The 26,127-nt window shown below is 42.3% G+C and overlaps 1 protein-coding gene across 2 annotated transcripts in view; it reads left to right on the top strand.

The window, feature by feature from the left end:
- PHF21B (PHD finger protein 21B) overlaps nt 1–21,800 on the top strand; it is a 172,304-nt gene extending 150,504 nt beyond the window's left edge. For both annotated transcript variants that reach the window (XM_075724422.1, XM_075724414.1), the window contains 8 exons: nt 261–312; nt 8,241–8,317; nt 11,122–11,176; nt 14,795–14,817; nt 16,774–16,932; nt 17,939–18,014; nt 18,974–19,077; nt 21,576–21,800. In XM_075724422.1, coding sequence (XP_075580537.1) covers nt 261–312; nt 8,241–8,317; nt 11,122–11,176; nt 14,795–14,817; nt 16,774–16,932; nt 17,939–18,014; nt 18,974–19,077; nt 21,576–21,800 — 771 coding nt within the window. The remainder of the gene's footprint in view (nt 1–260; nt 313–8,240; nt 8,318–11,121; nt 11,177–14,794; nt 14,818–16,773; nt 16,933–17,938; nt 18,015–18,973; nt 19,078–21,575) is intronic.
- The last annotated feature ends 4,327 nt before the right edge of the window (nt 21,801–26,127 follow it).

Genomic DNA, 26,127 nt, shown 5'->3' with positions numbered 1-26,127 from the left:
GTAGTCATATGGCATCGGCTTCATAAGTCTCTTAACTGCTAAAGTTCATGTAGTCTTACAAGTAGGACATGACTGACCAGTGATATCTGAAGCAAATCTTCAATTAAAGTTCTTCATATTACTATGCATTCAAATAAGATACATTTCTAAAAGACCTTTACTGGGTTTATTCTGTCAATGCTAGATTGATTGATTTATTTACTTACTTCTACCATGATTGTTGTAGTAGGAAATGTAACCCCTGTTTATTTTTCCCTTAGAAAATTGCCTTCATGGTAGCATTAGGACTGGTTACAACAGAACATTTGGAAGGTAAGCTGTCATATGTTGTTTTACAGTTCAGTTTTTGAGTGAAATCTTTTCTCTTGGCTGCTCTGCTCTGCTTCCACCCATTTAGCCAAAAAAACCCCCAAACTTCCAGTCTGATCCTGCTTTTGTGTGAGAGCTGCTAACAAGCCTTCCTAGGCTTCTGAATGATTTCAAACAAATATTGCACATAAACTAAATGCAGTATCGCATAGTGTTCAGTTTACTTTTCCAACCTTCCAATACCTTGCAAGAGCTAGCAGATTTGTGCCTTTCTTTGCCTCAGCATTGTCCTTCTGAACACATAGATGAGAGGGAAAAAAGAGTTTGTTCAGCAGTTTTGCCAGTGGTGTGAGATGAGTTGGGGGTTTCTTGACAGAATGGGTTAGTTCTCATGGACAGAGAAGATACAGCTATTTTTAAGAAAAAGTCTACAGCTTGATGTATTTTAGTTACATGCTCAGCTAATACAAGTTGGTGTGGTTCCACTGGTATAAGGAGAAAAATCTGGTATCTGTGTCAGCTGACAATGATTCTTGATCACAAAAAATGTTAATGATAATTGACATTTACCATCCATCCCATGGACCATCTTCAGCAACACACTTAGGAATTTCCAGTGCACTGAGTTTAACTTTTATGTGCTTTAGAGTTAGGCACATGCTTAGATACCTTGCTGACTCAAGAGGTATCTACCATTTTACAGCTTGATTTTTTTTTTTTTTAGTAAGATTCCCTGTGCTTCTGTTCCTTGGTTTTAAGAGAGGTTGTGAATTAGGGAGAAAATAGCATCTTAATTGTAAGGTCTTCTCAATACATGCAGCAGGTTTTCTGTGGGTCTTGTTGCCTTTTTTTCAGTGTCTTTCCTTTTTAAATCTGCGTTTTAGAAAATCATTTAATGTCCCAGTGACTGAGAATTTGAAAGCAGTTTAAAGAAACTTTAAGCCATCGGCCTTTTTAATCCCTTAATGGTAATGGATTGAAATGGAAATTAAAAAGCTACAGCAATTTTGGGAGAAGATTTATAATCCAAAAAGTGCAAATGATGACTGGTTCTTGTTTTCTTTGTCTAAGAAAAATAGGACAACATTTGAAATTATGCTGAAGTGCAAATTATGCTTACAACAGAGAGAACTTCATTCTGAATAATTCTTTACCCTTTGATTTTATTGGAACTAATAAATTGTTTGTGTGGATTTAATGCTTATGTTCAAAATGCCAAGTACCGCTCTGCTCTGTTTGTTCTACGGTAAGTGCGGAGATGCACATTTTGAACCTAACTGCTACAATACTAATCCTGCAGAATCAATTCTTTCAGACAAATTCACTTTTTATATTCCTACTAGCTTTAAATAAATGGCTCCCACCAAGAGCTATTTACTATGGAAAGGGTATTTCTTCATGAGTATTGGTGATTACAACTGTCAAAAATACCCTTATGGCTTTCACATGCTAAAGGTTATTATTTTAGTGCTAATGTCATATTTACGATTACCAGCCATTGCTATTTATCAGGAAGCAGTGGTCATTACACAGTTCAGTTTATTTTAGTACTTCTAATGTATTTCTCAATTTCAAATTTTTGGAATTAAACTGTATCAAGATTGGGTCATTAAAACCTTATTCACTCAGTATCATTAATTCACAGTGTTACTGCTTTTCTTCGTTTTATCCATTAATTTTGTGGTGAAGGCCTACAATCCACTTCTATATGGATTTCTCTGTCAGCCTAGCAGCCTTTCCACCTAACATCCAGAGGAGCATCTTTCCCCTTACTAGGAAAAGAGCTCTGTTCTGCAGAGCCCAAGTGTGAGGCATCTTTTGAGGCCTTTACCAGTAAATGAGCACAGACGCTTCCACTGACTGACATTCTGCAAGGTACGGCTTTCCCTGAAGATAAATTGTTGTCACGGGCCTCATAGAATGACCATACATGGTGTTTATTGATGAAGGCAGACATTTGTTGTTGAAGCTTTGCCTCCAACATAAAGCCATCTTCAAATTTATTCATTTTTGTCAAATGTATTACAGTTTAGAGGTTTCTTCTTCTGTTTGGGTTATATTTTTTAAATTAATGAACTAAGGAGTAACATAGCCCAATTCTGTGATGCAGTGCATGGTTGTAACATACTAAATCTCATTCTCTAGGCTATTAGAACACCTTTTAGCATTACTACTGTGTAAAAAAACAAAAAAAAATAGATAGAAAGTAAAACTTCTAAAAGAATTCTTGAGTTCGGGTCATTCTAAAAATGGACATCTTGTTTTACCGTAGCAAAATAAACACCCTGAAATATTTCCATCTACTGGAAATACTGGAATGTTTTAATCAGTTAAACCAAATTATTTATTTTTACTTTGTTAAGACCTGTTTCAAAACATAAACAATACTTTTTAGCAGAAATAACAAGTAACAAAAGATAGTGTACCAACATATGCTTTTGTTCTATCTTGATGTGATTTTTGACAGATACACTCTTAGATGTACAGACTCCTTATATCACAAGCGTGGATATTTTTTGTTCACAGTTTCCATAAATAAAGTGCTGACATTATGCTCTCCCTTCCTGATGGCTGCATAGGGTGGAGTACATCTAGAGCCATTTCAGTTCATTACTCTCTCTCTCTCTTTTTATTTCCATCTATTCCCACTGCTATTACTTTTCCCCCCAGCCAGCTTTTATCTCTGTGCCATAGAGATGCCTCTTCCAAAGCTGCATTCCAGGTATCTACCACATGGGTGATTCAGACTCCGTCAAATATTTCTGTTGCCTTGGTGAGAGCATGTACCAAAGAAATTCTCTCTTAAACTTGGGTCCCAAAAGGGCAGAGAGCTACAGATCCATCACAGTCCTCTTGTGAAGACACTTGACCCAGTTATGGACACAGAAGGCTCTGCTGTGTCAAATTCTTTGTTTCTTTTTCTGGGCCAGTGAAAAGTCACGTTCTTGTATCTCTGTGACCACTTCTGCAAGACTAAACGTGGGCTGCCCTAACTCCAGCTTTTTTCCTACGCTGCCATAAGGGTGCCGAGATGCTGCAAGCCCTGGATTCGCTGACCACGTATCGCAGGTTACTGAGCCTGGCTGCAAGAACCGCAGCTCCAGCTCACACTGTTGAGACCAAAGTAAAGAGTCAGTGGAGGGCCACTTCCTCCGTTTCTTTGCCAGCGTCAAGGCACATGGTTCTTCTGTTGTGACATCTCTGTCACCTTTTGGCCTTTAGAGCATTCCCCTTACAAGAACTGATGCTGACATCAAGAACAACCGTTTCTCTTCTGGTGGCTCTGTGGCAGGCTACTGGATCTGTGTCTAGCACTTAACCCTGCTGCTGAGGCCCGATTCCCTTTAGAGGATGCCGGAGGGTCTGGAAGCTTCAGGACGGAGATTTTGGCATAGCCAGATGAGCGTTTCATAGGAAATACTTTCACAGTAGGACAGAACTGTTACCCACACAAGATCCTCCAGTTTGGAGTCTGCGTAGCACCAGAGATGTTAACAAGATGCTGGCAGTGGTTGCAGCCATGGTGTCTATCACACGTCTCGGTGCAGCCTTGGATCACACATTTCTTGGTAGTGAGATTCTGTATAGCTCCCTGAGTCACATGGCAGCATGTGTCTAGCTCATGTCAGACTGTGAATACAGACCTGCCTATACTCTCTGAATTGCCCTAGGAGAAGACACCTTCTGAGCGTGAGAGGTGACATGTTCCTGTGCCAGTGAGAAAACCCAGCCAGAATATGCAAGTAGTTGCTCTTCTGTTTTTCTTGTCTATCCAGTTTCTTTCTGATACATCCACTGCTACAAGAGTGGCAGCTTAGCCAATAGTCTTTTGTGAATGAAAAGTTTCAAATCAATATCTTGGAACTCGGGCCAGTACAAAATCCATGCAAAGTGTTGGCTTCATCTCTAGGGAGACCGTGTCCAAGACATGACCGACAATACTAATACCATTTACTGTAGCAATGCTTAAAGTGGTATGTGGCAACTTTTACTGTGTGGGGAAGTGAACAACATTTGGAAAGGGTGCCTGGAAACCAGAACTATGTGTTGGGAATCCAATTCCTGGGTATCGTAAACATCCTGAAAGCTGGACAGTATCTTACTGTTGGATTGCAAGTTGCTGACACTGCTCAATATCCTGAAGGCCATTTTCTGGCACTGAGGATGTTCTGAGATAGACCTCTTTAGCTCAGACATTGACGAAAGGTGCCAGACTTTCTGCAGAACCAGATGGTGTCCTGAGTTTCTGTTGGGTGTGCTCCTGGTCCTCTCGGCTGAAGAGCTAGTGCTCCTGCCAGTTCCTCTCATTCTGAGATATTTACTTAGAGCAAGACAGAAAGGATGTATCACTGTCACGGGAGCATTTAGACTAACAAGATCCCTCTGGCACCTCAGTGCAGAGTCTGAACTTTGCCTTACAATATTCATATACAAAATATTTTGGAATCGCTAGCCCTTGTTCTCGTGGGGGACTTCAACTTGCTGGACATCTGCTGGAAATACAACACAGCAGAGAGGCAACAGTCTCAAAAGTTCCTAGGGTTCCTAGGGCGTCACTTTCTGATGCAGCTGGTAAGCGAGCCTACCAGGGGAGGTGCCTCGCTTGACCTGCTGTTTACTAACAGAGAAGGGCTTGTGGGAGATGTGGTTGGAGGCTGTCTTGGCCTTAGGGACCATGATATGACAGAGTTCTCGATTCTTGGTGTTACTATGGACTTCCGGAGGGCAGACTTTGGCCTGTTCAGGACGCTGGTTGGGAAAGTCCCTTGGGAGGCAGTCCTGAAAGGCAAAGGGGTCCAGGAAGGCTGGGCCTTCTTCAAGAAGGAAGACTTAAGGGCGCAGGAACGGGCTGTCCCCATGTGCCATAAGACCAACCGGCGGGGAAAACAACCGGCCTGGCCGAATAGGGAGCTTTTGCAGGGACTCAGGGAAAAAAGGAGAGTCTACCGCCTTTGGAAGAAGGGGCGGGCAACTCAGGGAGGAGTACAGGGATTTTGTTAGGTCCTGCAGGGAGGAAATTAGAAAAGCAAAAGCCCAGCTAGAACTCAATCTGGCCAATGTTGTAAAAGATAATAAAAAATGCTTTTATAAGTACATCGGCCATAAAAGGAGAGCCAAGAAGAATCTCCATCCTTTGCTGGATGTGGGGGGGAACATTGTCACCGAGGACAAGGAAAAGGCTGAGGTACTTAATGCCTTCTTTGCCTCTGTGTTTAACAGCCAGACCAGTCATCCCCAGGGTACTCAGGCCCCTGAGCTGGAAGACAGGGACGGGGAGCAGAATGGAGCCCTCATAGTCCAGGAGGAAGCAGTTAACGACCTGCTATGCCACCTGGATGCTCACAAGTCTATGGGGCCAGATGGGATCCACCCAAGAGTACTGAGGGAGCTGGCAGAGGAGCTTGCCAACCCACTCTTCATCATCTATCAGCAATCCTGGTTAACAGGGGAGGTCCCTGATGGCTGGAGGCTTGCCAATGTGACGCCCATCTACAAGAAGGGCCAGAAGGAGGACCTGGGGAACTACAGGCCTGTCAGCCTGACCTTGGTGCCGGGAAAGATTATGGAGCGGTTCATATTGAGTGAACTCAACAGGCAAGTGCAGGTCAGCCAGGGGATCAGGCCCAGCCAGCATGGGTTCATGAAAGGCAGGTCCTGCTTGACCAACCTGATCTCCTTCTATGACCTGGTGACCCGCCTGGTAGATGATGGAAAGGCTGTGGGTGTCATTTACCTGGACTTTAGCAAAGCCTTTGACACAGTCTCCCATAATATTCTCCTTGGGAAGCTGGCAGCTCATGGCTTGGATGGGTGTAGTCTTCGCTGGGTAAAAAACTGGTTGGGTGGCCGAGCCCAGAGAGTAGTGGTGAATGGAGTTAAGTCCAGTTGGCAGCCGGTCACGAGCGGAGTTCCCCAGGGCTCTGTTTTGGGGCCAGCCTTGTTTAATATCTTTATCAATGATCTGGATGAGGGGATTGAGTGCAGCCTCAGTAAGTTTGCAGATGACACCAAGTTGGGTGGGAGTGTTGATCTGCTGGAGGGTAGGATGGCCCTGCAGAGGGACTTGGACAGGCTGGACCGATGGGCCGAGGCCAACTGTATGAGGTTTAACAAGGCCAAGTGCCGGGTCCTGCTCTTCGGTCACAACAACCCCGTGCAATGCTACAGGCTTGGGGAAGAGTGGCTGGAAAGCTGCCTGGCGGAAAAGGACCTGGGGGTGTTGGTCGACAGCCGGCTGAACATGAGCCAGCAGTGTGGCCAGGTGGCCAAGAAGGCCAACAGTATCCTGGCTTGTATCAGGAATAGTGTGGCCAGCAGGAGCAGGGAGGTGATTGTCCCCCTGTACTCGGCGCTGGTGAGGCCGCACCTGGAATACTGTGTCCAGTTTTGGGCCCCTCAATACAAGAAAGACATTGAGGTGCTGGAGTGTGTCCAGAGAACGGCAACAAAGCTGGTGAAGGGTCTGGAGCACAGGCCTTATGAGGAGCGGCTGAGGGAACTGGGGTTGTTTAGTCTGGAGAAGAGGAGGCTGAGGGGAGACCTTATTGCTCTCTACAACTACCTGAAAGGAGGTTGTAGTGAGGTGGGTGTTGGTCTCTTCTCCCAAGTAGTTAGCGATAGGACGAGAGGAAATGGTCTCAAGCTGCGCCAGGGGAGGTTTAGATTGGATATTAGGAAAAATTTCTTCACGGAAGGGGTAGTCAAGCATTGGAACAGGCTGCCCAGAGAGGTGGTGGAGTCCGCATCCCTGGAAGTGTTCAAAAAACGGGTAGATGTGGCACTTGGGGACATGGTTTAGTCTAGTCTACCCTTGATGGGCTTAGTGTGGACTTGGTAGTGTAGGTTAATGGTTGGACTGGATGATCTTAAAGGTCTTTTCCAACCTAAACGATTCTATGATTCTATGAATAGATCATCAGCCCAGCTGTGCACAGTTCACATCATGGGATGGATGCTGGGTGGCTCTCCTTGTTAAAGTATGTCTGCTCTTAGTTTATTATCAAAATAAAAGGTAGGCTCTAAAATACATGGTTGTAATAATCTCACCGTTCTGAACTGACATCAAGAGCTGGAAAAAGAAATTCCATATGGCAGAAATTAAATCCTAGCTCAGATAAAAGTAGCATTAAACCTGCAGATTTCAGTGGTCGCGGAATCCGCTCACTCTTTCTGTATGTGTTTACAGAAGCATGCACATGGCTAATTGTTGCTAAATGCAGTCCTCAGCAAGTACTGTCTTGAATACGTGTTACCATTTAGTGGAAGGGAGTTCTCTTGTATTTCACCTTTTTCTGAACAGGACTGCAGTTTGATGAGCTTGTCTTTGCACTGCCGTTTCCAGTGACACAAATACATGTATGGCTCATAACAACATTTTACATTCTCAGGATCATGAAGTTGTATATTTTTGGATGGATAAATCATCACACCCTAGTTAGAACTGAATCTAGCCATGCCATTCTGACTGTGCTTTTTCTAACCTCCACAGAGGAAAAATAATGTAAATTAAATTTAAAAGGATCTCTATGCTTTCTTCTGATATGAATTACAAGGCTTAACTGCTTTAAATGCTGCATTTTTGTTAATAGCAGACACTGATAGTATTTTGAAAGCTCTCTGTTGATGCTTGCTGAATATGTGTCTGAAGGGATCATAATAAAAATCTTGTAGGGCAGCAGAAGTCCACCTTGGAGGAGGGAAAAATAAAAAATGCCTGTGTTCTGAATCTTACAAGGAAAAGCTTATTAATGTCAAACCTTGAACTGCAGCAAATATCAATGCTGATGCAACCCAATTATACTTTAGAAACTGAAACTGAACACAAAGCCCAAGGGGTTGAGGGTAAGAGCGTCTTGCTTAACAAGTTAGATCTACATTTTTTCCCTGATGAATGAGAAATGCACAATTCATGTTTCTTTCCATGGTTACAGAAATCCAGAGCAAGCGTCAGGAAAGAAAGAGAAGAAGCACAGCAAATCCAGCCTACAGTGGACTCTTGGAAACAGAGGTACTTTATCATTCACTTTTTTTACCACAGTTCTATTTCACATCAGTAAAAGGTTTAAGTGCTTCTTATTACAAAAGTATATATGAATGCAGAACCACACATTTACTTGTAAAGACATTTTGATGTGGAAAAGAAAGAGAAGATCTCACCTCAGTAGCTAAGCAACAGGTTTTCACCCCACAACATCACTTGCTTCAAACTAGAATTCGTCTTAGTTTTAATAAAGGCCAAAAGGACTAAATTAATGTGGGACCTAATTACTCTTTCACCCACACAAACAGTCCCTTCAGGGCAGAACTGAAGAACAGAAGTGCTGCATTATGTTCAAACTTGCATTGCTATTTCTCTTTTCCTACGTGCCAAATAAAAAATGAAGAACTTTGCTTTTTTTTATTAGTGACATTCATAAAAGGGATGTGTTGGTTTAAGAATCAGTGTGCTCTGCAGGGGGTATGGAAGCCTGCATAATAAATACAATAATGCATAATTAAAAATAAAATGCTCTGGATAATCTCTGTTGTCTGTTACACTTATGCTGTTACATTTATAGTAGTAGCAAAATTTGGTCCTACATAATATTGGCTTGCAAACCTGGTGTAAAAGCAGCATATAAATAGACTTAACTTTTCCTGAAATTTTTTTTTTCTTTGTTTCTGAACTGACATATATGCATTTATTCAGCTTATTAAAATTCCACCTTTAAAATTTCACCACCATTTGGGGTTACTGTTTGAACTTCCTATGGAAATGAAATTGATTTGCAGCCAGCTCTCCATTTAAGCAAGATTGCTCTGTGTTCTGAGTTCTATGAGCCTAAAGGAAGTGATTTTTCTTTATTTAGGTACAAGCAATGCAGAATTTTTGGTATGCCAACATTTCAGATTTCTGTGTTTGTTGGCAGACAGCAGACAGATGAGGCTAAGAAGAAACCCACCACTGTAGTCAAGCTGCTTAGTGGCTTGATTGTTCTTTTTTTGAAAGTATTGGAGATTTTTATACCCCAGAGCAGCTGTGGGCACTTGAATTCTTCAGAACTCCTCAACTTTTCTCTAGCAGCCTCTTCAGAGCAAATACATCCATACATCCAGTATTTAACACAGTAGGAACCTTAGCCTTGCTAGCATTAAATTTGTAGTGTCTTCTCTTAGACCTTTTTGTCCTGATGAGTTTATTAAAATACTTGCAGCAGAGTTTTGTGGCTGTAGTCTGATCGGTGTTTGTGAGAAACTCAACTATCTTGGAGCAGGGATGGAGGAGGTGATGGAGGAGGTCTACTGCACCCCTTGTTCATACTTCTCATTATATCTATTCTCAAAAGCATATCCTGAAGTGAAAGATGGCATGGAGAAACAAATGTCTGTGAAAGAGTCCTGTGGCTGATCAGCTGTGTCCTCATTAGGAGTTGTCATTAAGTACTGACCATGGGGAATGCCGTTCAAGTAAAATGGAGGCAGATGGTTTTTCTCTGATCAATTAGCTGCTCAGATTGATTTGCTAATCAGTGAGTTGAGGTATTTTGTGGCATTTCAGGCATTTTGGTGCTGTTTAATTTACGGTTAGTCTACTGAATGATCTTTAATTCATGATTGTTTAAATTGAAATTGCATATAAATTAGACTTTTTATTTGCCAACGCCCCTCAAAACGGCAGGAGCTCAGCATCTGTAGTGGTGATGCTAACTTCCTTGATTACAAAAATGTGATCACGGTCTTATGTCTTCACTTGAATGCTGTGCTTTTTCTTTTCAAAGCTTTTTTCTTTAAAAAAAAAATTGAGATACAATTCTATTTTCCCACCCTGGGTAGCCTTTTTTTTCTTTTTTCTTAGGAAAGGGTTAAGCTTCAGGCTGGGTATTTTTTGAAGGAAGAAACATCTATGCAAAATTCATTAACAGACTGGCAGGCACCCATGTGAAAGAGAACAGTTTACTTGCCACAGAATAAATCATTTATTAGCAAAACCCCTCTAATTTTCCTCCAAGCAGAGTCTAACAACATCTAATGGAGGAAAAAGGTACTGTTTCCAGTACTGCTGTACAAGTATTGGATGGCTCAGAGAAACAATTAGGGGCTATATAGACTGTTAATGAAGCCCAGTTTGCTATTAACCAACAGCTTTTACCATCTGACAAGTTGGCAATGGGCTGCATTAAATTAGTTAAACATCTCAGTCAGGTTTCCAGTGGTCTGTGTTTGCAATCTTTGGTGACCTCAGCAGACTGAAATCGCTGCCAGCTCCTAGAAGTCGTACACATTAACTTCTGAAAGAGAAGTATTTCCCTTAGGCCCTAATACATTGCTTGCAAATGAGATTTGTTCCTACGAACTGTAGGCAAGCATCACAGAAGGTAGTGACGTTTTTCTGCAGGTGGGAAGTCCATCACCATTTCTAGATATGCAAATAAAGATAGCCTCTCACAGCGGCCATCTACGATGCAGATTTTCCTTTACGGACATTGTTTATCTGCTAGATTTGGAGTTACTGTTACTGTTGCCTTGCTCTTACTGACCTCTGGAACACATCCTGAAACTCAATCAATAACACTTGCAATTTGCATTTCTCTCTTGTTAATAAAATCTAATGCACATCTAACTGCTCTATGAAGAACTTGTTAGAAAGGTAAACAATACAGCTGTTTGTATGACCATCTCAGGGGTTAGCAATGAATATTCTAAGTCACAGACCTGGCTTCTGGATAGCTGGTTATGTATGAGGGAAGCTCATGGAGATTGTTAATATGAAATGGTAGGAGACAACCAGGATACTTTTCAATGACACTGTGGTTGGTTTCTTTTCCCTTGTAGAGGAAACGCCTTGCATCAAATTATTTGAATAACCCCTTGTTCCTTTCAACAAGAGGTAAGCATATTTTAAAATGCATATACTACTATTCTAATGACATATTAAATATTTATTAGTAGGATTTCATATGAATTACTGCTAGGGTACCATAGGGCATTACTTTGTGTAAGGTCCCTGCACTTTTTTGTGTGCAGTGAAAATAGATGGTTTTACTGCAAAAACAATTGAAGGATAAGGCTAAAGGTCAAAACTGTATAGAAACAGATCCAAAGTCTCTACAGTCAGTGGAAAATCTGATCTCTAGTATTGTAAGCACCATGCAGTGAGAGGACTGATTGAAGAAGGCAGTGTTGCAAATCCCAAGTGCTTAAAATATATATTGAAAAATTGGGATTTAAAACCTAATTACTCTTCTGGGCTTTTCATTTGCTTCTTTTCATCAGCTTTAAGAAGCAGCTGTCCATCCTCAAGGGCTAGAAATTTACTGTACCTTTTGCTTTAAAAACAACGGCTGAAAACCACACAATTTTTCTGACTCCAAGAGCTGGAGCCATCAATCTAGATTTGATGGCCTTGAAGATGCCTTCCAATCTTGTATTTATAAGAACTTCAAATGCTGAAAATTTCATGGTAAAAGCCTTGAGAACGAACAGCTCAGAGGAGCCATTTGGGGATGATGATGATTAGCTCATGTGAAGAAGCCCATTCCAGAAAAAACATGCAACATACAGAGAAGGCAAAGAGTTGGGAGGTGGGAGGTGAAACAAGGAGAACATTGAGTACAGTTTAATTATTCAGATGAGGCCCATGTAGGATTTTAAGAGAGAAACTTAAGCTTCTGCTTAAGTTGCATTTCAGAAGAAGAGAGAAGGGCGGTAAAGAAATGTGATTATGTCCATCGTGTTGCCTTTATTACTTAGGCTCTACTGTGGTGCATTAGAGGTAAGGGAAGGCAGGCCTTTTTCTAAGCCAAATATTAATTCAGTAGTAGGAGCATTTACAGGGGTAATTTCAATTAAGACATGAAGTTTTGACAGCTTTTCAGTGTTTGCTTGATATCCCTGTCAAGTATCATGCTTAGTGCTTGAGATTCACCTTTCTGGCCCTGCCTTGAATTCCTGCGCCACAGGATCACCAACTGAAATGCAGCAGCGCAGCAGTGCTGCTCTCTACCTTCAAAACTTCATGTGCTAGATGCAGGCAATTGGCCTACTTACCATATGCCTCTAATGCATAGGGTCTCAGAGGACATGAGAGGTTATTACACAGTAAACAGCTATGATGACACGCCTCTTAGCAGGAGCCCATGCTCATGTGAGCCCCAGTGGAAAGAACATTATTTCTGGCTTAGTTTTATCTTCAAAATTAAAATTATAATTTATTATTTGTCTTATCACAGCACTTGTTTTTCCCATGTAAACATATGGGAAAAACAGGAGAGAATGGCAATGTTAGCAAGCGTGCTGTTAGCCCCTCAGTGGATTTCATTTACGTTAGGGTTTGATATCTCTGACCTTCTTTCCGCCACGTGTTTCCCATTTTATTTGCAAGGAAGAAGGCAGGTGACAGAGTTCCAGTGATGCGGCTGTCTCAGAGCTGCTTGGAAATCAGCACTCTCTCTGCTTAATTGTCAATTCCTCCTCGAGTCCTCTATCTCTGGTTTTTCCAGCATCCAGAATCTGTGCTGGGATTCTGCACGTTCTGTCAATTTTAATCTGGACTTCTTCATAGCAGAACTGCCCACCTCTGTGGGGGTTTATTAGCTACCTGCGCCAGGCGCCGTTGTGCTAGATGCTGTGCAAGCTCTGAACTGAAGGCAGACGCTGTCCCAGACAGCTTGGCACTGCAGCGATATAGTCATCCACCTTCAGTGCAGAGCTGACTGTCCCTTCTCTTCTAAAACGCTCGTTTAAAAACATTTTCAGTTTTAAGTTTTCAGCAACTAGAAGGCAGGAGTGGACGACATTTTAAAATGTTTTAAACTTTATAGTAAAAGTGAGCTGAAAAGAGAAATAAACAAACTAAAAAAAAAAAAAAAATCCCTATGAAGTACAGGAAAAAACTGTTATTTCCAGAAATGTAGAGGAGGACAATTCTTATAAATTTTCAGCAAAATGTCAATTAATCAGGATTCATGTATCTGAAAATGCCTTACCTGAAATGAGGTCACATCCCCTGACATGTATCATTTGTAGAAAAGACTCTTCAATTATCAAGCCCCTGTTTATCTGAATAACATTTATATCCCCTGCGTAATCACAGTGTCATATCACGGTGGATCTCTGTCTGTGTATTTGTGTATAGGAAGTGACACCTACAGATTTTGTAAGTCTGTGATTATTTATGGAACTCATTGCCAAAGGATGCTACAATTGTTGGAAAAAGTAGACAAATTTATGGAAGAAAAATCTATCTAAGGATGTTAAATATAAAAATGAAGATGCAAACTCCAGGTCAGGGAAGCCCATAAATTGCTCGAGTCTGGAAGGATATTTCTGGAGTAGAAAAATTTACTCTGTGCTTGCCCTGTTCTTGCACTCTGTGCATGAGTGGCAGCACTGGATGCTGTTAGCAAAGCACCCCGGGATTTATAGCTTTTGGTCTAACTTAGGTGAAGCTGCTCCTTCATTTTTATGTTCCTCTTCTTACCTGTGTGTGTGGTGTGAATGTGTCTGCATCTTCACATGCATTTGTACAGCAATGTACAAAACGAATGTGTAACAGCAGAAAGCAACTCCCAGGCTGGTTTGTATATGAGAGATCACACTGTGGCAGCTATATTCCGATTTGTGATCAGAGAGGGAGCTGAAGAAGGACAAAAGGACAGAAATACCAGTTTGGTTGCCTCCACTTTAGTCCAAAGAAAGGCCTCTCCATCAGCTGTTTGTCACTGGGACAGTGTGCACCAGCCTCTTACAAATCAGCAGCAAAAATTACAACCCACTGTGCGGTTTCCATAAAGCTGTTAAATTTTTCTGGCTTTTTATTTTTGGACCAAAGTATGATGAGTTTCACAAATATTTTTATGAAAGGCTTGGCCTGCTTTCCAGTTGAGCTCCGACGGTTCTTGTTCTTATCAGGCAGTGAATGCAATCACTACAGACTCAGTTCATCAGAAGGTCAGAAAATCTTGGCGATTTGGGTGGGAGTAGTTTGATGATGAAGAGTTGATGATAACATAAAGCTCAGTTGCACAAGTTGCACATTTTGGCCATGAATCAGCTGAACATTTAAACATATGTTTAACGGTAAGTCAGTGGCACCACTTTTGTACTCCAAGTTAAGCGCCTGCTTGAGTGCCTTGCTGGTTCATGGCCAGACTGTTCATCACCCAGCAGGCTGAAGTCCTTAAGAAAGACTTTTGGACTAGTGACATGCAGCAAGGAGGTCTGCGTGAAAATTTTTGAAAACTTGAAATAGAGTCTGTGCTTCTCGTACTGTGACTTTTTAGCGTCAGATTTTCAGACACAGGATTCCTGCAATGTGAATTTTTAAATCTCAAATGCTAATTCCACTGCTTGCTGTTGCATTCTTTCCTGCCCATGTTAATTTTGGCAATGTCCTGATCTCCTGTGTCACAGCTTGACTAAAATTACTCCCCTAGCTGAGAACTAGCATTCACTGCAGCGATGTATTTCCCACTAATCTGTTCTCTGCCCTTCTTTCATATGCTAGCAAATGAGGATCCATTCTGGAAGGTACGTGTAGCAAAATTTGTGTATTACCAGTGTCTTCCTCACACCATGTAATTTCGTGCTTGCTTCTGGTTATTGTAGTCTCTATCATGGTACAAAATTGCAGTATTCTCTTTGCCTTTCATAGTGCTTGTGTGAAACATTTCCCACTTAACTAAATCTTTGAGCCTCTAAGTTAGAATTTCAAAGAGATGAACTCTTGGGCTTTCATATGCAAGGCTTGAGTTTAATACCTTTGTAGAATCCACTGATTGAGAAATTGCTAGTCCAGATTTGTGGTTTTAATTAAAATGTTGAGAAAAATGAGTAACCGTTCTAGTTTGTATAGATTAAATCTCTTTACATTGAGGTTAAAATGAAGACTTTTTGAGCAGGTGATTTCTAAAGAGTAATATTTTGGGGAGCGATTTTTTGACAGGACTGAGTTAGAATTCAAGATTGTCCTGGTTTCGGCTGGGATAGAGTTAATTTTCTTCCTAGTAGCAGGCATAGTGCTGTGGTTTGGATTTAGTAGGAGAAGAATGTTGATAACACGCTGATGTTTTTAGTTGTTGCTAAGTACTGCTTATGCTAGTCAAGGACTTTTCAGCTTCCCCTGCTCTGCCAGGTGCACAAGAAACTGGGAGGGGGCACAGCCAGCACAGCTGACCCAAACTGCCCAAAAGGCTATTCCATACCATATGACGTCATGCTCAGTATATAAACTGGGGGGGGCTGGCCGGGGAGCAGCGATCGCTGCTCGGGAACTGTCTGGGTATCAGTCGGCGGGTGGTGAGCAATTGCATTGTGCATCACTTGCTTTGTATATTATTATTGTTATTATCATTATTATATTGTTATTATTATCATTACTATTTGACTTTATTTCAATTATTAAACTGTTCTTATCTTAACCCAGGAGTGTTTCTCACTCTTACTCCTCCGATTCTCTCCCCCATCCCATTGGGGCAGGGGGAGTGAGCGAGCGGCTCCATGGTGCTTAGTTGCTGGCTGGGGCTAAACCACGACAAAGATATAAGCCTGACTATCACAAAACATTATAATTAATATCCCTAAAAATGAAAATATGCTTTTGGAATTAGCAAAGGTACAAAATTATTATTCTCCTTCCTGGAAAAGCACTAGGAAAATTTAGGTTTTTTCTAATGATTCACAAGCCATGAGAGTTTCAAAATCAGTATCTCCTTTATTAAAATGCACTTAATTATACAAAGAGTAATTAACGTTGCCACCAGATTAGCATAGCAATTTACTACATGACATTGTAACTTTGTTGATGAGTCTTAGTTCATTTTATGTATTGCTTCAGACAAAGTACTAATCAGTCTTGTTGGAGAAAGGTTGTCAGAGCAAGTCTGAACAGAGAACAATTAGTGCCAGGGAGAACAGAGGGAGAGAGGAGCCCTCTAGAGGAGTTCATAAAAGAGGGTACATAGCAAAAGGTTGTACTTGAGCGTACTGTTTTCCTAGCTGCTCTTTGAGGCAATGGGCATAAAACATGGAACTGGGCTTTTTCCCCAAAAACTTTTCCTTGCTTCCTTCCTTCTGCGTTGGCCCTGAAGGACAAGTAATCCACACTGACTTTGACCCATGCTTCAGAACAGAGCTGTGCATGGTGATACATGTGTTGGAGTGACACATTATCAAAAACAGGTGAAATAATTCCTACGTCACAAGCTGGCTGTATTAGTTGACTCCCTCCTGTGTTTGATTACCTGGGTTTTATTTTTCTATTTGTTTCAATTTATGGAACTTGCTTCTGGCTTTTTTGTTTGTTTGTATTTGTTGCTATTGTACCCCATTACTTCTGTCGTCTTCTACAGCGGCCAGGGTCCTTTTGAAAAGTAAATTTTGTGTTTGAATGTGCCTGTCTGCCGCAACAGAGGCATTGAATGCTGTGTAGAGAGAAGCTCTCAATGGATCGACTTTACCCACGCCATCCTTCTTCTTCTCTTGCAGAATGAGATCCACCACGATGAACACTGCACTGCTTGCAAGCGCGGTGTTAACTTGCAGCCCTGTGGCACATGTCCCAGAGCATATCACCTCAACTGCTTGGACCCGCCCCTCAAAACTGCCCCCAAGGGTGTTTGGGTCTGTCCAAAGTGCCAACAGAAGGTAAGCTACATGGAGCATAGCATGCCAAGGAAAGAAAATGGAAGAAACCTCCAATTTGTGTACCACTAAACTAATTTAACGTATGGTCACAGCTTAGGGGACCACATTAGCTGAAGTAATACTGAGAGACTTTTAGTACAGTTTGCAGCATTTGTTTCTGGTATTTTCATTGTCCTAGAATTAGAACATACACTGAGTGCCTTAGCTTCCCTGTAATCGCGCTGATTTTTGTCCTTCTAAAATGTCTCTTCATTCCCTTTGTTTCCCTTTACAATAAAGCCAACAGCATGTAGGGTGGCCAGACAAGTAATGTAAATCTTACAGGTGAGGGAGACAGTGTCAGAAGGAGACACTGTTCACCAGTGGATCTGAAAGCTGTGAGGAGAACACTTCCTTTTCTTTAAATCATATTTATTACACATAACTATTTATCATAGTCATGTCAGAAATGCTAATTTGTCTAGCTGCTGTGAATAATGCTGATTGCGTGAACAGGAGAACAATTACTAAAACAGTACAGTGTCACTAAATTGTAGAGTGGAGGCTTAGATTTTGTGCCTTAGAGTTCTTTGTGTTTAGCATTGAGATCACCGTTATGTTCCTTTGAAAATGTCAAGGGAAAATTCGAGCATGCAGTTGCAGAGAGCAGAGCAGCCCAGGATTAGATCTGTGCGGTCATGTTTTCATATGGACCAGCAACTTCTCCCATGCTGTGAAGACAACACTCCTGACAGGCTGAAAAATCTCTTCCAGCCACAGCAACAAGAAACAGAGGATTTGTAATTCCCTTTTAGCACTGTTTGGCAGTGCTGTGTATAGTCATGTGTAAAGGAGTAAGCCCCAATGGAGATTGCTACTCAAATTATTGTCTCGTCGCATTTCAGCTTGCGAATTCTGAGACAAGGACCCTAGATCTGGTCCTGCAGAGCTGTGAAGCTGGAGGAAGAAAAACATTAATGTCTGTCTTTGTGGAGTCCTAACTTCTTATTGTTTCCTGGTCTTACAGGTGTTAAAGAAAGATGACAATGTGCCATGGACTGGAACTCTGGCTATTGTTCACTCCTATGTTACTCATAAAACAGGTAGGGATTAACACAGCTAACAAGGGATTCTCTGCTTGTGTCGGGCAATGCCATTTGAGTCCTTCATGGCGCTAATAGTAAAGTTGTGTTGTAATGCTACTGGATATCATGACATTATTAAGCAGAGGGCCATAAGGGCCTGTGGCTGGGAACAGCAGGTCACTTTCTCTCCCCTTCCCCTCGGTCTGCTCCTTCGCTATCTTCTCTCTTTAAGGAAGCTGAGATTGATCTCTCAGGAGCTTCACTCTGTGGAGGAGGCTATCACCAAAGTGGTGCCTTCCTGAGAACAGGGCTGAAAACGGGATTTTGAGGCAGAATCGTATTGGGCTGGGAGGCAGAGGGACACAGTCAGGCTGGGCAGAGCCATGTAATTGGGTATGTAGCACAGTGCCAGACTAGTGTCTTAAATACTACAGTAATATTAGCTCCTAATTGTTTTGGTATTCTTTTGTATCGCAGTCATTAGTATCAGATGTCATAAGATATTATGTGCATTGACCATTACTCTTTTTTAGTTCCCTGTTGCACTCTTATCATGATCTGTTTGGGGTATTAGATTGTATTTGTAATGAGCTTTGCAGAGGTCTGGTACTGTTATGATTGTGCTTCTCAACCAGGGTTGCTGAACTATTGCCATTCCAAGTGGCTCACCTGTTCTTAAATACCATTCACCTCTTTCTTGGAGACCTCCAGGACCACATGTGGTCCACGGATTCATTTTAATTCATCTCAAAGGTGCATTATAGCTTTTGGGTTGTCCTGTGTTCTAAGACGTTGACACAGGCACATGCATGCAAGCAGAAACTCCAGATTTATTTGGCTGTACCTCCTGACAAAAGGCTAATGAGACCTGAAACTCACCATTCAAAATACATGCTTCTGCTTTCTGTTGTCAAGTGCACAGTTTTGCCGTATGTCCTTTTCTTAACTTCTGCATCCTTAATCTTATTGTTCCACAGTCAAAGAAGAGGAGAAGCGAAAGTTATTAAAGAGAAGCAGTGAGCTGAAGAGCGAGCATAGACAGTTAGAAGAAAAAGATCGACTTCTCAACAATGCAGTGAAGGTAGGACACCTGACTGGGGACACAGAGTCTCCTGCAGAGATGCTTATAAAGAATTTATGCTTGAAAACCTGATATTTTGTGGCTAGAAAATTATTTCTGCTCCCAAGCTACAGATGTTCATGTGTGAGTGTGTTTCTCTCCAAGGAAAAACACATGGATTTTCTTTATGCACAAAAGCAATCTGCTTTGGCAGGCTGAGGAGGAGAAATCACCAGTGACTGAATTCCTGTTGCACACAGCTACCCCCCCCACCCCAACATAGCTGTGCCTGCCTTCCTTGTAGTGCCATACACAGCTCTCATCTGTCCAGTGACTTTAAGGCACTTCCATTCTCCAGGTGAAAACTTTAGTCACAAGCGTGTCCTCCAGTGGTAGCTGCTTGTCTATTAGCGCAAAACTCTTGAGATTAGGTTTAAATAACTATCTTTATTTGTCTTAGAGGCTGAACGTTGTAACCTCCTCATGACTGGAAATGGATTCACAATCGTTTTCTCCGTAAACACTTTTCAGAGCTAAATGTTGGCTGGAGATGACTCCCACACATACTGTGCTACGAGGACCAGTCTCTGGCAGTAATGACTGGGCTGAGTTCAAAGCCGTAATTCCTGTCCTTCATGGGTGAAGGAACTTATTTGGAGCTACCTCACCTCAGGCCTATTCTTAAGGGGTAGCTGGCATGGCAGTCTCAATAAATATTTGAAACTTCCTTACCCTGGAAAAATCAAAGTGGCAACTGCAGGAGTAACTGGTCACTAGTTGTTTTACCACTACAGTTATCCAGAGGAGGCATATTAAAATATTTATCACATTTAAAATAGAGTGGAAGGAAAAGCAATAACTTATTAAAAGACATCACAGTGCGGAATATTCCCTGTAAGTGTGTACAGCCACCGTCAGCACTAATGGAAACACACGTATGTATGAAGAAGTGACTCTGGGGTACGGAATATCTCAGTAGGGAGGAGAGTGCAATGGGATGAGGTGTTCGGAAAAAGAAAAGCATTTGGGGATGCAGTCAGCTATCAGGTGTTTGTCAGGGCTGTAAAAATCAGTAAGATTTCTACCTAAGCAGAATCAGGTTCTTTCAGTGGGCAACACTGTCTTATTTAAACAGTCATATCAGCTGATGATCATATTTATTGGAGATACATCCACTTGAAAGGAGAAAAGCAATTAAAGGTGTTCCAGCACAGAGCAATTTCATTTCTAACACTTGCCTTAACAGAGATTTACATTAAAGAGAAAATTCTCATACACGCCACGGGTGGAATGATACTATGTGGAAAACCAGAATGTAATTTATCCTTCACCTGAGATTTCACCTGTCTAAACCAACCTCTGACCAGCTCCACGCAGTTGCTTTTCAAACAATTTGACTTTCAAGTGCACATTTCCCCTGTCCCCAGGACTGGAGACTACCCCCCTACCACAGGTAGCCTAGACCATAGCCAAAGAGGAGCAATCTGCAGACAAGTAACCAGTTTTGCCAGACCCCTGGGCCCACTGGGAGAAAGAAAACAGGAATTTTCAGATATTAGAGCAGCTACCGTCCCCTTCTGTCTAGCAGACAGGCTCAGGGTTTTGGTCTGTTGCATAGTCCCTCTCAGGCCAGTTGATAGCGTAAAGGATGGGATATTAGCTGCAGCAGGACGGGGTTGGGGAGGGAAAGGAGAATTACCGATTCTTCCTTATCTCTCTTGGAGAAGAGGAAGTATTTAAAAGACGTGTAGATGTGGTGCTTAGGGACATGGTTTAGTGGTGGACTTGGCAGTGTTAGGTTTACCGTTGGACTTGATGATCTTAAAGGTCTTTTCCAACCTAAATGATTCTATGATTCTAAGAAGGAGATTTGGGATGCCTTCATTTGGGTCCTGCTGTCATGCTCATTTTCGTGTAGGTTTGTATGAAATGTTTCAAGTGATTGTGGGGTGCAGTTTGGCCACCCCATAAGAAAAAGACTTCCTTGTGACTGCAGTGGTATAACAGTAGTGTCCTAGGTCAAGTTTTCTGCCAGAAGGATATTGACATCATGTTTAGAGAGATCAACTTATCTTCACAGGACTGACTCCCTAAAATCTGTGGCACGTACAAAATGCTTCGTGGTGAGGTTTATCCCTCAAGCGTTCCTCAATGCTGTTTGGTAAGATTTAGACTTCAGTGGTGGCTTCGGTACTTTCCAGTAATACAGCTATTACAATCCCGTGCCAGTAATCTCTTTGGAGTGCAGAAGGTATTTCTGCCAAGCTGTCTACAGGATGAGGTCGGAAACGTCCTCTGAATGCATTTGGTCTGGGATGAATGTTGTTACCTTAGACAGCTGCTGCAGTGTATGCGGCGCTGGTGATTACTCCATTCGTTAAGCTGTGGTTTTGCTATCCCCAAAGGAGAATATACTTCATTTGAGCAGGACGTGCACTCAAGACACAAAAGGATGTTTGGAGAGATGTTTGACACCAATTTGAATGTATTCTCAGTCTTTCCTTCTCTTTATTTGACAGAAATGCTTAGAGCTAAAAACCAGCCTGTTGGCCCAGCAGAAAGGGACTCAGTCATCACTGGAACGTCTCAAAACCCTCATTAGACTGATACAAAACGAGCAGATGATTCAGGTTACCATGACGACCACCACCACCTCCTCCCTGCTAACTGTCCCCTGGATCAAACCCTCCTCTGCCTCTGCTGCCATGCACAAAGCCTTGCAGCAATCACAGGGTAACAACTGACAGAGCCGGCTGCGAGAGAGCGAAGGAAGGGGGGGAAAAAAACTTTATACACATGCGCAGAGGAGAGATTAAACTGAGACAAAGGAGAGGAGGAACAATCTCAGTTTTGATACGCGTAGAAACTTGCAAACCAATCAGTCCAGTTTGTAGGTCACTGTGGCAGCAGGTTCCCACGGAGCGGGTTGTGCTGCGGTTTTGTATTTGCCGAGACCTTCAGTGCTTATGAGATTTTTTTTGTTATGTTGGCCTTAATGTATTTATGACTAAGGATGCAGAGGAAAAGTATGGCCGATAGGAAGCGGGATATCCTTTTGTGGAGGGCAGACGAGTTTCCAGTTCTGCTTTAAGGGGAAGATTTTCAATGCAAAGAGTTAGTGAGCTAGTAGAGAAGTAGTTGGGCTGAAAGCTATTTGTGGGAGGGAAATCGGTGAGATAACCAGAAACTGAACTACTTAGGACTCGACATGGATTCTTATCAGAGGAACAAAGTTGGCCCCGTTGGTTCAGGTGACCTGGAGATGGGGCCGTTTTGACCAGAACGGTGTCACAGACACTCACAGAGCCTTCGAAACAAAAGATCGTTTTTTTCAGTATTATTAGAGTTGAGAATTGCAGATATTTAAATAAAGAAACTGTATGAAGTTAGCATTTCTAGTAAAATATTGAAGTATTTTCATGCTGATGCTTCTGTATATGCGTTCTGAAGTATTTAAAAAAGTATGACTGTAAAACTCCTTACTTTTTTGCAGGTCCTTTTTACTTATTTTGCTATCGGTGTATTTTTCTCATGGAGTTTTTGTGCAAGATTTAGCATAAACCATAATAGTGGATATCTTTGGCAGGTTGGGTTTTGTTTTTTGAAGAGATTATTTTGGGGGTTTTCTTTTATGTTAATTTTGAATTTTTTTTTTTAATGAGAAAAAGCAAATAAATATTCTGTTTTTTGTTTCTTGCCAGTACAGATAATAAGCCAAAAAGATAACTTTACATTTTTGTACTGCATTTTTATTGTTAAAAATATGTAACGTGATTTTTTTTTTATTTTATTATTATTATTTTTATTTTTTGCTTGCAGAAATATCTGCTGAAACGGTACAGGAAAAAAAACAACTGCCTCAAGGGGTTGTTTCTCATACTGGATAATATCAAGAGTACTGGGGGAGGGACAGGCCATGGAAAATTTCAAGGGTTTGTTGGGGTTTTTTTGGAAACTTGATTCCTTTTTAAGATTTTGTTGGATTTTAGCACATTTGGGAAGTGTTTAGCATTAGCCTGAGAAAATCCCAGTGCGCCTGCTTGTTTCACTTGCTAGTCTTCCTGATACTGCAAGGGTCCGCCTGGCCCCCCGTAGGCCACAGGCCCCCCCATCACCCTGCGGCCTGCCCGGGAAGGTAGTGATGGGCACCCCGGTTTTTCTCAATGTCACACACACACCAGATGCCATCGTCTCTGTCGTTTATGAGTTCTCCGTCAATTAGCACAACAGGTACTTAAGGAAAGCAAGAAGCCACCAGAGCACGACACAAGGCTAGTCTCTCACATCAGCATATCACATGGTGCCGAATATCTTTTTTTTAAAATAAAAAAACCCATGAGGGACTGGCTTTTTCCGTCGCCCATCACTAGGCAGCACATGGTCCCTTCAACCATTTTCACAACTCCGGGAGAAACTGTGCAGTACTATACAAATCTATTTTAATACACAACACTCGGTTGAACAAGATTTTTATATTCTTTTATTGATGAACAAAGTGAACTAAGTAAAACACAATTGTATACATTGGTTATTGTATGCCAATTATGCATTCTAATGTGGCTTGCAATGTAAATGTTTTCAGGTTTAATGATTTTTTTTCCTTCTCAGACAAATAAAAAAAAGGAAAAGTGTGGAAGGTTGAATATGTGAAGAATTTCTGAAGAAGTGTCTTGGACTGTTAAAAGTAGTTATTTTGAAAAGGGGACTGTCCAGTGGATAGCGTGCATAGAAAAAAAAAAGTGTTTGTCTTAAATATGCCAATGTAGTTTTACTTCTTTATGATGCATTAAACTTGATTGACAATTTAATGGCATTGTCCTCATGGTCGTGATATCAGCTGCTGAGGGGACGCAGCGTGGCCTGCCCAGCGCCCACTGCTGTGACCCCTTCCCAGGCCAGACTCTGGCTGAGGGGGGGAAGTGACCGGTGCTGATTTCTCCACCGCTGCCTTCGATTTTCAGATTTGAACGATGCCAGAATGACTACAATACTTTCTGCTTGCCTTCTCCTAGGAAGATGGCCTCTTCCTTGTGGCCGTCATGTCTCCCATACAGGGTCACCTTGTCCCTTGGCTTTCCACCTTTCTTGGCTTCCCACCTCTTGGAATAATTTCCAGTCCCACTCTTCCCTGGATCTGTACGCAGAGACGTTGGTGGTACCTCAGATCTCTCCCTTTTCCTCTTGCATCTCGTGGGTTGCGTTTTTAAAGTTTTCACCAGGATTTAAACACTGCAGTGGGCTTGGCCCAAATTGAGATGAATTGAGTCAGCTCGGGAGCAAGCCTAGGGTTCCGAGATGGAAAAAGGGTTACCGCAGGGTAGCACGTTGCTGTACATTAGCCAAGCTGTCGGTGCACGCTCCTTACATCCTTTGTGCACCTTGCAGGCAGCGTGCTCTTTGCCTCCAGCAGATTGCTGGAGTGAGACTTGCGGCAGGCCGAGGACACAGAGTCGGCTGCGGCAGATCCGCTGGCAGACCCCTGGGCTTTGGTTTCAGACCTACACGTTCAGGTGCCCTTCGAAGGTGTGGTGGGCCCGTTTTATTGAGTTGTTTGTAGCTCACTGTGTAAGTCTAGTAATTAAAGAATGAGAGAGAGGTCACTCACAGGAGTTGTCTGGTTTCTGGCCGGTGGAAGGGACAAAACTTCCCAATAAAACAAAGCAAGTGAAAGCAAGACAATGTTACAGCCGCATAAAACCTACCACAGTGTCTAATGCTTATGCAGAGCAGAAGCAGGGTTGGGGTTTTTTTTGCCGGGGGCAGGGGGAAGGGTATTTTTGGTTTGGTTCGGGGGCGCGGGTGGGTCCTTGTCTTGACTTCCTGGTAGTGTCACCGTTTAATTTCGGGCTGCAGTGAGCAGGGGGAGCTCAGCGCTGCCTCCTTGCTTGTCCTGCAGCTGGGCTGCCCCCTCCTCCCTCCTGGCCTGTGCTGTGGGAAGGGCACCCTGATTTTTCTTACAATGCTTCCAGTTTTAGAAGACGCCTCTCCCCAAACCAGCAAACCCAGAAATCGTATGCAGTCATCATCCTTCTGCCACCACCCTAACCTATAAACTCAGCGCTGTGCTAACAGACAGGAGCCAATTACAGAGCTCTGCGTGTTGCCTTAATAATTAATGCGGTTGCAAGGAAGTGTAGGCTTACGCTAGCCTTTAATCTTCAATAGTAATTTAAATTAAGGTTTTGGTGGAGATTTGTAGGAGCCACGGTAGCCTCTGTGTTCCTTGCTGCGGCACCGGGCATTGTCTTTGAAAAGAATCGGGAGCCGCGGGGTTCCCAGCCTCCCCTCCCAAGCGAAAGTTATTTTTACAGCTGTGCCAGACTTCACAGCTTCAGAGCTCTTTATTTTAACATGACAGACTGTTTTCTGTGCGTAGGACCTTTTCACATGCCATTAGTTATCTCGCAGAGGAGCTGCTCTGCAAATAGCCATTCCAATGAAACATGTTGTCTCCAAGCCTGTCAGTTTTATATTTGCACCTCTTCAAATGTAATTTCACCTACTCTTCCTTCTCTCGCTGTCTCCCCTTCCTCAGAAATGAGAGGAAAAGGAACTCTTCTGTCTGTTGGGAAGTAACACGGAGCGATGCCAGCCCTTCCCAGCGAGCAGAATGAGGAATGCTGGCATGACTTGTTCATGTCAGGATCTCAGATGTTTTCGGGCTTTGTACTCTTAGAGGGAGAAGCCACAATGGATTCACTATGCCCTAAAGGCTCAAAAATCGGGAAGCAAAGTCAAGACCCCTAATTTTTTTTATATTTAGTTCATAATCACTGGCAGCAATTTTTGTGCGATGGATTTAACAGTAGCGTCAGTCCAGCTAGCAGCCTCTCTTGTGGTAGACCTCTATGTAAAGATGCCGGCAGAAATGCTAGAACAGCTGTATTAGGAGTTTAGTCTACATGCTGATGTACCCATCGAGCGCTGGTTTCCTAGGAGTTTGATGGCCTATTAGGAACACTTAAACTTTTAGAAGAGTGCATTATAAACTGATGCGTACTTTTTGTTCTGTGTTCTGCAGGTCCTCTGTAGTTGAAAAGAGAGACATTACACTGAAATGAGTGGCAACAG

Source organism: Pelecanus crispus, chromosome 1, assembly GCF_030463565.1.
Source record: "Pelecanus crispus isolate bPelCri1 chromosome 1, bPelCri1.pri, whole genome shotgun sequence".
NCBI lineage: Eukaryota > Metazoa > Chordata > Aves > Pelecaniformes > Pelecanidae > Pelecanus > Pelecanus crispus.
The sequence above is the reverse complement of the archived record's forward strand: the minus strand, read 5'-3'. Positions and strand labels throughout refer to the sequence as shown.